General features: G+C 43.0%; 2 protein-coding genes across 2 annotated transcripts in view; one reads left to right on the top strand and one right to left on the bottom strand.

Annotated features, from left to right (window-relative positions):
* Nucleotides 1-2,481: 2,481 nt before the first annotated feature.
* Nucleotides 2,482-14,527, bottom strand: part of VWA3B (von Willebrand factor A domain containing 3B) — a 67,112-nt gene continuing 55,066 nt past the window's right edge. The window contains 6 exon segments of the mRNA XM_083501629.1: nucleotides 2,482-2,866; nucleotides 8,042-8,277; nucleotides 9,863-9,960; nucleotides 10,470-10,607; nucleotides 12,784-12,949; nucleotides 12,951-13,006. Of these exon segments, the coding sequence (XP_083357755.1) occupies nucleotides 2,598-2,866; nucleotides 8,042-8,277; nucleotides 9,863-9,960; nucleotides 10,470-10,607; nucleotides 12,784-12,949; nucleotides 12,951-13,006 (963 nt within the window). The 3' untranslated portion in view covers nucleotides 2,482-2,597.
* Nucleotides 9,047-14,527, top strand: part of TMEM131 (transmembrane protein 131) — a 152,981-nt gene continuing 147,500 nt past the window's right edge. Inside the window, exon 1 of the mRNA XM_083501627.1 lies at nucleotides 9,047-9,053. The gene's annotated coding sequence lies outside the window, so the exon portion shown is untranslated. The remainder of the gene's footprint in view (nucleotides 9,054-14,527) is intronic.

Below are 14,527 nucleotides of genomic sequence, written 5' to 3'. Positions count from 1 at the left end.
AACATGAAACTTGTTAGGTCTCAGGTACTTAACAATTTTACATTTCAAACTGGTCAAAGCTGCTCTGGATCTGGTTGTTTTCCCAGAGTGGAGCACAGTGTTACACAGGGAGTGGCTGTCACCAAAAACCCTGTGCTGTGTTCTTCCCGACATATGACAATATATAACTTTGTGTCAAGGGCATAATGTTTTTTCGGAGGTTGCGTGCCACCCCCAATCTCTGCTGAGCACTAGCAAGATTCCTGGGGGTTCCAGTAACTCACCAAGGGTTGTGTTTCTGTCGGGAAAATTGAGGAACAGGCGAGGCTAGTGTCGTTAAGAAATAGGTTTTACTTTACACCTAAAGTCTTCAATGGAGACGGTGCAGGACATTATACCCTAACGGTGTCTCTCACCGTCCCTGGCAGAGCTTTAGCAGGTTCAAAGCCGCAATCATGGCTCTCACTCTCTTGCTGCAGCCTCCTCCAGTTGGAGTCAAGATGGTTCTGCCTACTACCTCCTTCTTGTTCCCAGAACACCTTAAAGCTTTCAAAAGAGACACATTTTCCTGCGACACAATGTCCCCCTCAATCGCCCCCTTCCATATCTCTTTTCTTTGTCCACTTCTTGGAGGGGGCGGGGAGGAAGGATAGCTTTTTTGTATTGCCAATGGCCTTCAGTGTCCTAGTACCTTGGTTCCCCATTGTTTCTCAACAGCTCTGCACTCAGGCTATCCCAGCCAGGCTGGTTTGCATAAGCTAACCTAGGAATTTCTTCTCTGGCACAGTTCTGCCATTTGTATTTTTTCATCATATCCCAAATATTATCTAAATGCTGCCATTTATTAATTTCCTCAATAGATTCTGGTACCCCAGATGACAGGGACGCGGGTGGAGCTGTGGTCTAAACTACTGAGCCTCTTGGGCTTGCCAATTTGAAGGTTGGCAGTTCAATTCCTGCGACGGTGTGAGCTCCCGTTGCTCTGTCCCAGCTCCTACCAACCTAGCAGTTCAAAAGCATGCCAATGCAAGGAGATAAATAGGTACCGCTGCGGCAGGAAGGTAAACAGTGTTTCTGTGCACTCTGGTTTCCGTCACAGTGTCCTGTTGCGCCAGAAGCAGTTTAGTCATGCTGGCCACATGACCTGGAAAGCTGTCTGTGGACAAGCACCGGCTCCCTCGGCCTGAAAGCGAGATGAGCGCCGCAACCCCATAGTCGCCTTTGACTGGACTTAACCTTCCAGGGGTCCTTTACCTTTACCTACCCCAGATGATCTATGAAAATATCATTGGGACTCTCCCCAATCCTGCCCTGATATAACTGGCATGCTGGTGTTTTAGGAAATACACATGATCTTGCTGTAGTTAGGTTGTGCTGACTGGAGATCAGTATCACCCACAAGGGGCAGATTCTCACTTCAAAGTAATTGCTGAATGTAATTCTGAATGGACAAGATATGCAACAGAACCAGTGCAGTGGTTAGAGTGCTAGAGTAGGTAACCTGGGAGACCAGGGATCAAATTCCCACACAGCCATAAATCTCACTGGGTGACCTGGAGTCAGTCACAGTCTCTCAACCTAACCTTTCTCACAGAGTTGTTAAATAAAAATGAGAGGGGTGAAGAACTGTGTACACCACCTTAAGGTCCTTGGAGGAAAGGGGGAATATAAATGTCAGTATAAACGAACAGGTGTTTCAAACTTAAGCAACAGAGGAAGTGTCACATTCTTCAAGGATGTAATGACCTAGTTCCAATATCTTCCCAGTCTTTTAAGAAGAATGGGGCAACTAGCAGAATCATAATTCTGAAGAGACTGGGGAGGGGGGGATATTAATACTCCATTATTCTAAGATTAAGAACCTGTCCTTTACAACAACCACAACTCTTCCATCATACATCTAGAAACCTAAAGGATGTCTACCTGTGCTAGCCCGATGACGGTCCCTGTTAGCAGGGGCCACCTCAAGCAGAAGTCATCCGCATAACTGTACAAATAGGGCACTGAAAAGGCGATTTTGATCCTTCCTTATTCCTTTCTTCATGCATTCTCTCTGCACCACCACCCTGACTTCAGATTCCTTCAGGGAAGGAGGATACACAAGACAAACACCACCATGGGATGGTTCATCAGAATCCAGGCTCTGACATGACACTGACATGCACCTGGAATCACCCATAAAGTGCATCCTATCTACAACTGCACATCATATTCATAGAATCATAGAGTTGGAAGGGACCCTGAGGATCATCTAGCCCAACCCCTGCAAAGCTGCCCCAAACAGGGATCAAACCTGCAACCGTGGGATGATCAGCACCATACTCTAGCCAACTGTCCTATCCAGGCAGACAACAGGGCACCTGTTCTCCGTACCAAGTTTAGGCACGTGCCAAGGTGGTTCCTTTCGTCTGCCTCCTCGTCGTTTTTTAACCGCACAGCCAGATTTTCAAAGATCTCCTTACAAAGATCTTGTGGTGCTGCACAATTTTAATATTAAAAAAGTTTAATATCAAATTAAATGGTTTATTTGGGGTTGATATAATACGGTTTCATAACTTGGCAACCAGACCCTTCCCCTCCCTGCTCCCCTGTTCGCAACTTGCAGTCTTTATTTACAACTAAATGGCAAGGCTGTTTTTCCTTTGCGTGATGTGGTACTGCTGAAGCCGTCTTGCCAGCTCTTCCACCTTCTCGATGCTCGAAATGCTGGTCTCGCTGCTGCTACTGGTGGCAGCCGTCCTAACAAGTTGAGGGGTGCTCTGCTGGCGCAAAGGAGAACCAGAGCTCCGGAGGGCCTTAGTTATCCTAAACTCTGAAGCATTTGAAGGCAGCCACGGCTTTCTACCTCGTGAAGAATGAGGACGTGGTAAGCCACGATAAGTAGGTGCTGGCAGGGGGGGGGGGAAGGGTGGAAGAAAAGGCGAAAATCGGTGAGATTAAACAAATCAATTCCTCCCCCCCCCCCAGCCTGTTAGAGGAGATGTAAGAGCAACAGAACTCATTACAAACGGCACAGGAAAACATAAAAGACACCTGGACTGTACAGAAGGAATAGATATGAGGGAAGGAGACATTAATGGCTGCAAAGCTGGCTGACCTGCCGTAAGAGACTGATGGAGTACGGAGCTTCGTCACGCAAGCAAAGGTGTGCATGTGTGGAGCTTCATTCTCATTTGTAGTCATGTGAATAGTTGCAATGTGAATTTTAAAAATGACTCACGTAAACACCATTGGTTTAAATAGGGGCTACTTTTTACGTTTTGCTTTATTGCTGGTGATGAGTTCTGTTGCTCTCGTGTTTCCCCCCAATGTATCTGCTTGTTTATTTTAATAAAATAAATTTGGAAAGTTGGATTTTAGTCAAAATATCCTTTTTCTGTTGGAAAAGCTTGTGAAGAAAATGTGAGCGCCATTTAAAACCGCCAGCTTCCCCCAAAATACAGCTTCTCCGAATTGAAGTGGATCAACATTTGGAGGTCACGACATTTGCTGCCTTAATTCAACCATTTTCATTTCATCGCAAGAGATTTTCCTCTGCAACCACCTTATGGAAATAACCATGTTTCTGCAGAAGGCAGGATCTTTCCCCTGTGGTCAGAGGGCAACATGAGTTTGGCAAACCAGACTTTGAAAAACAGATCTTATGTGTGCTTTTTAAAGGAAAACTGGAGGAAAGGAAAGGTATCTGGAATCTGAAAAAAATGAAATCCATAAAAACAGCTGCACATAAAATCTGTTAGAAAGTAACCATGCCAATGGATGCACAAGGAAATCATGTTTTATTAAAGTCACGTTTTAAGATTTACAACATACACCATACACTAATGAAGGTAACAGTGATTTATGCTAACAAAGATTTAAGTATGGAAGAGGTCTAAACTATCCTGAAACAAGGTGGACAATACAATATAAGGAGACAATTCTAACAATAACCGTGCTAGACATTATTTCCTAGACAGGAGATGAGTGCTTATTCAAATAAATGGAAGCTGCACACATTTAATCAAGGTCTACTTTAGATAAGAGTCCATTTGGTCTGTGGACTTAGGATTTAAAATTCTATTTCATTCAACACTTTCACAGAAAATTCAAAACTAGCAGTCAGTGCTTATCTTTAAGAAAGGCACCATCACCATTCAGCATGGAAACTCTGGCTTGCTACTAAAGAAATGAAGACTGTGTAGGCACTATCAATTATTTGATGATCGTCATACATAATGCTAAACCAAATTATGGCTTAGCGTGTGTGTTCTGAGAGAGGAGGCTGAGGCCACTTTGCTTCTCATTCAGTCCTGTTGCTGTCCTGTGGATTCAGACGACATGCTACCACGACTTCGCTCACAGCAGAAGGAAATCAGCCACGCTCTCCTCTCCATGATCCTGCATGTTTGTGCTAAGCCATAGTGTGGCTTAGCATTATGTGCAACCTGAGCCACTGCATGAATGTGGGAGATCAGCTTCGGATAATACGAAGGCATAGTCGCTTTGTCATCCAGCAATGCAGATTATTTAGCACATTGATCAAACAAAACCAGGAGACATCATGCGTTCACTTTTCTTTTTCTTGTTTCGTTTCCAAAGTATTGAGGGAGTTGAAAAGAGTCTGCTACCATAGGACGCATTATCAGAGAACCTATTATAAGGCAATGTTTCCCAAACTTGCTGTTTTTTGCACTACAATACCCATCATTGCTAACTAGCAGGATCAGGAATGATGGGAATTGTAGTCCAAAAACAGCTGGAGACAAGTTTGGGAAACAACGTATAAGGGATTTACATTGCAAGCCTACAAATGTCTACTCAAAAGTAAGCCCCACTAGTTTCACATGACTTACTCCCAGGTAAGCATGTGTGGGATTGGAGCCTTCATATGTAAATTGTACTTGGCTTGAGACAAATTACAGGGCAAAATACTAAAAATGAATTGGCTAGCAGCAGTGCGCACCTGGCTGATCAACTGAATCAATTTTTTAGCCGCTTTGAGGAGGGAACTGGAACTACCGTCACTACAGCATTGGCCACCAGCACATTATCAGAAACTACTACTGATAGACAACCACTTTTATTACAGACCTGTGACGTACAACGTGCCTTTCGGAGCATTAACATCAGGAAGGCAGCTGGACCGGATGGAATCATGGGACGGGCTATTAGGGACTGTGCTGCAGAATTAGCCGGCGTATTTACGGACATTTTCAACCTATCCCTGTTGCAGGGTTATGTCCCTACCTGCCTGAAGACATCGATTATAGTGCCAGTCCCCAAGCAGTCAGTGGTGGTATCTCTCAATGATTATAGACCAATAGCCTTAACATCTGTTGTTATGAAATGTTTTGAGAGATTGGTGCTAGATTACATTAAGGCTAGTCTTCCATCCACTTTAGACCCGTTCCAGTTTGCATACAGAAGAAACAGATCTACTGATGATGCTATTTCCATCGCCGTCCATACTGTATTGAGTCATCTAGAACGACAGGGAACCTACGCAAGGCTGTTGTTTGTGGACTACAGTTCTGCCTTCAATACAATTCTGCCAGACAGGTTATTTCTTAAAATGACCAACTTGGGTATACATCAGAAGATCTGTCTGTGGGTAAGGAATTTCCTGACTGATAGGCCACAGACAGTGAGAATGGGACCTTACTATTCTTCTACTCTAGTATTAAGCACAGGAGCCCCTCAGGGATGCGTGCTAAGTCCCTTTCTCTATTCTCTGTACACATTTGATTGCACCCCACTGTATAAGTCCAACACAATCATCAAATTTGCGGATGATACAACAGTGGTGGGGCTCATCAGTGAGAACGATGAGACTGCTTATAGGAAAGAAGTACAGGGGTTAATTCAATGGTGTAAAGAAAATAATCTTATGCTTAACACCAAAAAAACCAAAGAACTCATAATTGACTTTAGGAGAAAGAAAAGTGTATTGTTACCATTGCACATAAATGGCGAGGAAGTGGAGAGGGTTGGTAGTTTTAAATACCTGGGCGTTTATATCTCGGAGGACCTCTCATGGACTGCAAATATTAATATGGTTGTGAGGAAGGTGCAGGGGAGGTTGTATTTCCTGAGAATGCTCAGGGGACTGAATCTATCCCAGCACCTACTCCTGTCCTATTATCATAGTACCATCGAGAGTGTCCTAACCTATAGTATATTATCGTGGTATGGGAGCAGCTCTGAAACGGATAAAAAAGCTTTACAGCGAACAATTAAAATTGCCCAGAACGTTATTGGGCTCCGACTACCAACCCTGGATGAGATCTTCACGTCTCGCATCTTGAAGAAGTCACATAATATTCTGAGAGATCCCACCCACCCTGCTCACAACTTCTTTGAACTATTGCCTTCGGGCAGAAGATATAGGACAATGAAAACACGAACCACACGCCTTCTGAATAGTTTCTATCCAAGAGCTCTGATTGCACTAAACAATGATCTCAGGGCCAGTTGCAAGGTTTAGTAAGTAGGGAGTGGAAGGAATGAGATAGGTTTTAGGTTATGTTATGTTTTTAATAGGTCATGCTATATTCTGGATTATGTTATGTTTTATAGATTACGTCTAAATAGGATGAGAGTTCGGAGATATGTGCAAATGTATATGTGAACCCGGTCTTTGGGTGGGTGTTTGATTTTCGTTGTTGTGTATACTGTGTATATACGGACAATGACAATAAATTTATCTATCTATCTATCTTGTACTGTATTGATAGTAAACTGTGATTTGCAAGAGATATTCAACATACAATATATATATACCGAATTTGCATATGGGTCAGTACATTCACATTGATATCTGAAGGACATTCTCAGAAAGGGGACAGAAATACACATTCCAGGTTCATCCCTTGATGACTAGCATGTGTAAAAGAGCCGACAAAGATCAAACATCTGCCAAAACTCTCATTCTTCATCGCATCATTGCTTCAGACTTTTCAAACATCAGATAATTTATTGGGCTTTTCCCCATGCTCAGTTGCAAGCTGCACAATGGGACACTGGGTTGCATCCCACGAAATTCTACTCAAGAGTAGACCCACTGAAATTAGTGGATTTAAGTTAGTTGTGTCTATCAATTTGAATGGGTCTTCTCTGAGAAGCAGTAGCACTAGACGCAACCCACTGTGCCATTAATGTGCATGTATGAATCAGACATAGGGGGGTGAGTCTATAGTAACACCACATTACAGCAACATAATAAAAGCACAAAGGAGGAGGGATACAAATGCCTATCTTCTGAGACACGAACCTTCCCGGACTTGGGGAGTTGTGCAACATATTGCTTTTTACTGAGTTAAAAAAATGTTTTAAAGGCAATTCATTGAGAACAACAAATTGCTAGAACCGGTTAAAATGGCTTTATAAGAAATTTTACATAGAAACTGGAGAAATATTAATTTGGATTACTAGAATGGGTTTTTTCAGTTATTTCTTCTCTGTTCTTTTCTTCTTTCTCTTTTTTATACAATTGTGTTTGTTAAGGATAATGAGTATTCAATTTTATATTTTCTTTTTAATCACCATTATTATTATTATTACTAGATATGTTGCTTTTTATTATCTTGTTATAAATGTGTTGGGATTTTTGTGCACAATATGTTGAAAACCTTCAATAAAAATGTTTTTGGTTTGGTTTTTTTAAAGAGAGAACAAGGAAGTTCTTAACGTGGCTCAACAGAACAAAATGGTGGCAGTTTTCCTGGAGACCAATATGGCATATCAAGGGAGGTAGTAGTCACTTGGGTATTTGCCAAGGAATGGAAACCCAAACTCCAAAGCACTGTATCCCTGGAGAAAGTATCATTCCTACAATATGCTGGAAGATCAGGGACAAGTGTCTCTTGTTAGGCTAACTGAGAAGATCTCGATTAGGAACGTGATACAGAAAGCAAGGATTAAAAACAACCCTTGGGCTGTGAAACAACCAAAGTACAGAATCCTAATCGCTAGGCAAAGTTATAGTAAATATGGAGTAAATAGACCTAATGCAAGCTTTCCATTTTGGATATATCTGACTTCACAACATCACTGGACTCCTGCTCTAGTTCACTTGTTGTACCTGCACATCCATCTTTGATATGAGAGGGTGGCGACAAACTACTTTCTCTTATTTTCACTGTCCTTCTGGGGGCAGCCAGCTGCTCATCAGAGGGCCATGCTTTGCAGAGATCCTTCCTGCTCTTTGATCTTCCTTTTCTGTTGTCCTTCTTCTTCCATTCGCCTCCAGCAGAGATGCATTTAGTCTCTGCCTCTTCAGCCGCTCTATGGAAATGCTTCACAACTTTTATGTTTGGTCTAGATTAATTCAAAGCAGCAGATTAGCTAAATGCAGGCAGACAGGATTTCAGCAACCGGTGTGTGTTTTTTCTCCAACTGAGATGACAAGCAGAAACTTGTGAAAGTTCCCAGGCATTATCTGATCCACCCCTGTACCCATTTCCCATTCTTCACATACAGTGGTTACCTCTGGATGCGAACGGGATCCATTCCGCAGCCCCGTTAGCATCCTGAAGCGAATATAAGACGCATCTGCCTGTCGTGTTTCGCGCCTCCACGCATGCGCGTGACGTCATTTTGAGCATCTGCGCATGCGTGAGCGGCGAAACCCGGAAGTAATGGGCTCCGTTACTTCTAGGTCGCCGCGGAGAACAACCCGAAAATATTTAAGCTGAAGCGTATTCATCCCGAGGTATGACTGTGCTCGGTTTGTGCAGACTCTCTATGATCTGGTAACCTCTAGGTTAGATTACTGCAATGCGCTATATGTGCAGCTGCGTCTGAAGATGTTTCAGAAACTTTAGCTGGTGCCGAATTCAGTGGCCAGGTGGCTCACTGGGGCAAGACTGCTTGAGCATATAACACCAGCCCTTCCCCAACTACACTGACTTTCAGTTAGTTTCCAGGCCCAATTCAAAGCACTGGTTTTGACCTTTGAAGCTTTAAATGGCACAGGACCGCAATAGCTCGAAGAATACCTCTCCCCATGTGAACTAACCCGGACCCCACAATCATCATCTGAGTCCCTTCTTTGTGTGCTCCCTCCACAAGAAGTCCAGAGGGCGGCAACACGAGAATGGGCCTTTTCTGCAGTGGCTCCGTTTGTGGAATGCTCTCCCCAGGGAGGCTGACCTGGCCCCTTCATTACTTACCTTTAGGCGGCAGGCAAAAACTTGCCTCTTCACCCAGGCTTTGGCTAATTACACAATCTATGACCTTTTAGCTGTACAGTGGTACCTCGGGTTAAGTACTTAATTCGTTCCAGAGGTCCGTTCTTAACCTGAAACTGTTCTTAACCTGAAGCACCACTTTAGCTAATGGGGCCTCCCGCTGCGCCGTCGGAGCACAATTTCTGTTCTCATCCTGAAGCAAAGTTCTTAACCTGAGGTACTGTTTCTGGGTTAGCGGAGTCTGTAACTTGAAGCGTACGTAACCTGAAGCGTATGTAACCCGAGGTACCACTTTATTTGTTTGTTATTATGGTATGTATTTTTGTGTTTTTATACTGTAAACCGCCCCGTGATCCTTGGGCAAAGAGAGGCATAGAAATGTAATAAATAATTCTAAACCACTTATACTTTTTTACATCTCCATTCATACATCAACACACACACACACACCAGTTCTTGTTACAATGGTGTTGCCCTATTATCTCTCTACACCCCTTCCTACCGCACAGCCCATCTGTCTCTAGGTCATTTAATATCTCTGGGGTATTTTGGCTGGGACTGCTGTTCTTGCTTTGCAGAATCAACATTATTACTGTCATCATTCCAGGATTTGTATCGGTAGCATTGCTTGATATTTACCTCATCTCACACAAACGTGTACATCTATACATATTTATGAAATGGAGGGGAAAATGGGATTCAAGTATACTCACACAAGATAATCCATCATTCGGGTCATATTTATGTAGCAGCAGGAACAGGAATACCTTCTATGGCTGATTTTAATAAGCCCATTTCGTACACAGAATGCCTGCAGCAACAAAATCACCACATTTTAAACTCAGTGGCTTTTATCTTGTCATACCAACCATTCAGATGAAGAAACTTGTACATGGAAGTAAAAAGAGTCAAGTTTCCAAAATGCAATGGTTTATTTATTTATTTTTAAAAAGGGGAGAAATAAATTAGACACAATGGATAAAAGGATAACTTACTAGAATAATTTGAAACACAGCAGAACATATGGAAAAACAGTTATTGGTGCCAAGAGAAGAGTTGATTAATAGGTTGTTTTAAGGATGTAAGTATGAAGTTTCAGAGCAGCAAGAACGACATTAAAATAAAGCGGAACTGAATGAAGAGAGTCCTTATTAATCAGATATATTTCTTATGTTAATTGCTCATTTTTCCTGTCAGCTAGAGTCGACAGGAAGAAAGCGTGCAAGCCAAGCTCTATGGTTCCACCAAAGGAAAAGACGCTATTAGTGTCAAGAATAAAAAGCACTGCAGTTTTCAAGGTCTGTCCGCCTGCAGTCTTACCTTTTTGTTGTTGTATTTCAAAATGGTGTAGACTTTATCATCTAAATCAGATTTTAGTGGGGTTGCTATGACAGTACCAGGTACATAATACTCGTCTCCCAATTGTTTCCTAACTCTTACAAATACATAGTCTCCAACCTGTAGAACCAGAAGAAGAGTTAGGTTGAGTACATCAGTTTTAAATTATAATGGTCCAAAGGTCCTATCTTCTTAACCATTAAGAGACAAGAATGCAATTACAGTGGTACCTCAGTTTTCGAACGTAATGCATTCCGGAAGACCATTCAATTTCCAAAACGTTTGAAAACAGAGGCACAAAGGAATTTAATTGAGGAAATTGAGAAACACTCAGAGGAAGCCGTTCAACTTCCAAGGCGCATTCGAAAATGGAAGCATTTACTTCCGGGTTTTCGGCATTTGAAAACCGAAATGTTCGACTTCTGAGACGTTAAAAAACTGAGGTACAACTGTACAGTCATACCTTGGATCTTGAATGCCCTGGAACCTGGACGTTTTGGCTTCTGAACACCGCAAATGTTCGTTCCAGTTTGCAAATGTTCTTTCGGAACCCTGACGTCCGACAGGGCTTCTGTGGCTTCTGATTGGATACAGGAGCTTCCTGCAGCCAATCAGAAGCCGTGATTTGGTTTTCGAACGTTTTGGAAGTTGAACAGTCTTTCTTAATGGATTCCATTTGACTTCCAAGGTACAACTGTATACCTTGTGAGCTTAGTTTCCACTAAAAAACCCAAAAACAACTCAACCAATGCCTTTCTTCTGCAGCTAAAGTTCTCCTCCCCAAAGCATCCAAGTAGCTTAAACCCAAACTTTACTCACCTGCGAATCAGGAAGTGAAATATTATGGCCATACTATTCCTTGTGTAGCAAAGGAGTAGGGCAAAGCGAATTCTTGTCAACTTAGAAATGTCCTTAAAAATGTGTCAGCATGCATTCATCATGTGCCACAAATTATGATACCACCGCATAGCTGGCATTTACATTTAAAAACAAACAGCTGAATGAAATGTACTCTCACTAATCTCATGTATCATACTGTTTTGGGTCTCCAAGACGTTTTTGCTGCCTGAGTGGCAAAACAGAAAATGGCGCTCTCCCACACTGCCACCACTGCTGTCTCCCACCACCACCACTGCCTCATTCACTGCTGCCGTCTGAGGCGACTGGAGGCAGTCCAGGGATGCACCAGCACACTGAGGGTAATGGGAGGAAGAAAAAAGGCCTGAGAGGGGCAGCTGCCAGTAGCAGCAGTTCTGCTGTTTATTACACAGTGGCCACAGGCGACAAGTACACCCTTCGCAGCTGTCCCCAGTCTGCCTGCCACCTGAGATGACTGCCTCACCATGTCTAACGGGTGGGCCGGCCCTAGCAATATGTCCTTCCCTCTATGACTGTGTCCCTTCTTTACAGAAATACAGTCATACCTTGGGAGTCAAATGGAATCCGTCCCAGAAGTCCGCTCAACTTCCAAAACGTTCGGAAACCAAAGCGCGGCTTCAGAAACCAATCAGAGGCCACGGAAGCCCTGTCGGACGTTCGGCTTCCAAAAATAGTTTGCAAACTGGAACAGTCACTTGCAGGTTTGCAGGGCTTGGGAGCCAAAATGTTCAGAACTAAGTTGTTCGAAAACCAAGGTATGACTGTAGTTATGAAAGAGTATTATAGATTAAGTAATAAGTAACTCTGACTCCACTGAGCAACTGCACCCTGCTTTTATATACAGAGAATCAAAGGGAAATGCTTCCTTTTGGTGGGGAGATGGCAGGATTCCTGCATATGCCCAGACACCTATACCTCATTTTCTTTTAAGTTTTTTAAGTGTTTCACAAATTGTATTCACCAGAGTTGCACCTTACGGCTGGCCACCACATGGGTTCATCACCATTCACGTGCATCCTTAGATAAGTGTTATGTACTGAGTTGAAAAGGATTCAAAAGGCAGCAGTCTGAATCCGCAACCTGATTGGCCTACAGGTGAATCCTGGAATTAGCCAATCACGTTGGGCTATTTTGTAAATAATGTATATAAAGCAGATATTCTGGGGGAATTTCCATTCCTCCTCACCACTATAAGCTGAATGAAGAGCATGAAATCCACACTCGACTCTGAGAATATTTCAATAAGAAAGCCCAATATCAACCTCAGACAGGTAAGTTCGCCTGCTCTGGTCCCATTTGCACCCAGTAAAAAAGACCGTGCAACTTGGATGAGCTAAAAGGAAGGGGGCGCATTCCTTTAAGAAAGCACTATGTAGAGGAGAACATGCATGAACTTCAGAAATGGTAAATCGCCTACCTGCAAGGATGGACAAGGCATTGCACCCCCCACAGGTATAATGAACTTCAAGGGGACGATCTCCGTGTGCCCACAATTGAAATCAACAAGTGCGTAAAAAGGAGTGATGGTTCGTATTACCGTCCCTAAAACAAAGACCAGGAGAGAGAAAGCAATCCACGATTCAGATTACATGCTGTGCTTTGCAGCATGCGAAATAAATGGAAACAGCTTTTTTAAAAAACTGGTTTTCAAAGCTCAGTGCAGAGCATATGCACTGACTACAGATGAGGCAGCTCAACTGCTGGCAGATCCATTTACAGATCATGACTAATGGAACTGGGAAAGATCCCTTTCCTTGGGGTTGTGGAAACTATTGGAAAACTGACGTTAGCTTAAGCAGACAGTCCTGGGTGACATGGACCAATGGATAACAAAATGTGTTCCTAATTCCGGCCCCACCACTGGTTGCAACCTGAGGGGTGTTCAGCTTTCACATGTTAAAAGGCAGCATGGGGGGGGGCACAGAGGGCAGCTGTGCCGCCCTCTCAACAGCAACCAGCCACAATGGCTATCCTCTACCTCCACTGTCAAGGCAGTATACTACTAAATGCTAATTGCTGAAAATCACAATTGGGTTCAGGCCTTCCATTGGCATCTGGTTGGCCACTGTGGGAACAGAACGCTGGACTAGATGGGACATTATCCAGGTCCATTAGAATGTTCTTACATTCAGGACTCGGCTACATTAGTAAAGAAACAGCGATTTGAATGTGCTATAAACATGCGACACCAGATGGCGCCAGAAAGCAGGAAATTTTTAAAATGCGGTTTTCCATAGAGATTTTTTTCTTTTGTTAAAACCAGTGCTTTTTTTCTTTAAAAAATGTTTAGGGGTACTCTCATTTCCCTACTCATATTAAAATACTGCCCCTCAGTTAGGCCAAACTTAGATTCACAAAATGTTTAGGGGTATGCACACCCCTGCGTCCCCCCCAGAAAAAAGCACTGGTTAAAACAATCTAATTTCTCATTTATTAATAGCGTGTTCTTTTCCCTGTGTTTAGATCCACCCTCAGTCGTGTGTTTAGAAAGTGCGGAAAGGGAACTTGAACATGTACCAATCTGTGTGCACAGAGCTGCTCGAAGCAAAGATCCTTCCTCCTTTGCAATGGCTCTTATGCACACGAATTCTCAAACCCACTGAATGCACAGCCAACAGTGGATACATAAGAGGGAAGAACTTCAGCATTCGATAGAAGTTTCCAAGTCTCACATACAGCATTTGTGTTAAGTCTGTAATAGTAGATTGCCTGCATTGGGAGGGGGTTGGGCTATGGGTAACTTTTGAGATTGCTTCCAGTTCTTGTTAGTTTCTGTTTATGTCACTGTGCAGTGCTTAGAGTCACAAGACTCTGTTTTGCATTCCAGAGATTCCATGTACAACCAGGGTCTATTTGATGGTCGTGCAAGAAGCAAACAACAGTAAGCTTAAGTTCTTGTGAAGCTGAACTGAATGCACCATCTTATTCACTTGTGGATTGTGAATGGTTGTTACAATTGTGTAAAGACATAAGAATTCCTGTAAAGTGTCCAATCCAGGTTTATCAGGACAACAAAGCATGTTTGGCTTTGCTGACTTTTGAAGGTTGTAAGCAAAGCACAAAGCACTTGCAATTGAAGCTGCAACATGCTAGAGAATGTGTCCAGAAAGGACTCGTAATGGTGTCCTATATGCCAGGTAATGAAATTCCTGCTGATTTAT

This window comes from Podarcis liolepis (genome assembly GCF_965112155.1).
Source record: "Podarcis liolepis genome assembly, chromosome: 4".
NCBI classification, from domain to species: domain Eukaryota; kingdom Metazoa; phylum Chordata; class Lepidosauria; order Squamata; family Lacertidae; genus Podarcis; species Podarcis liolepis.
This window is presented reverse-complemented; position numbering and strand designations above follow the sequence as displayed.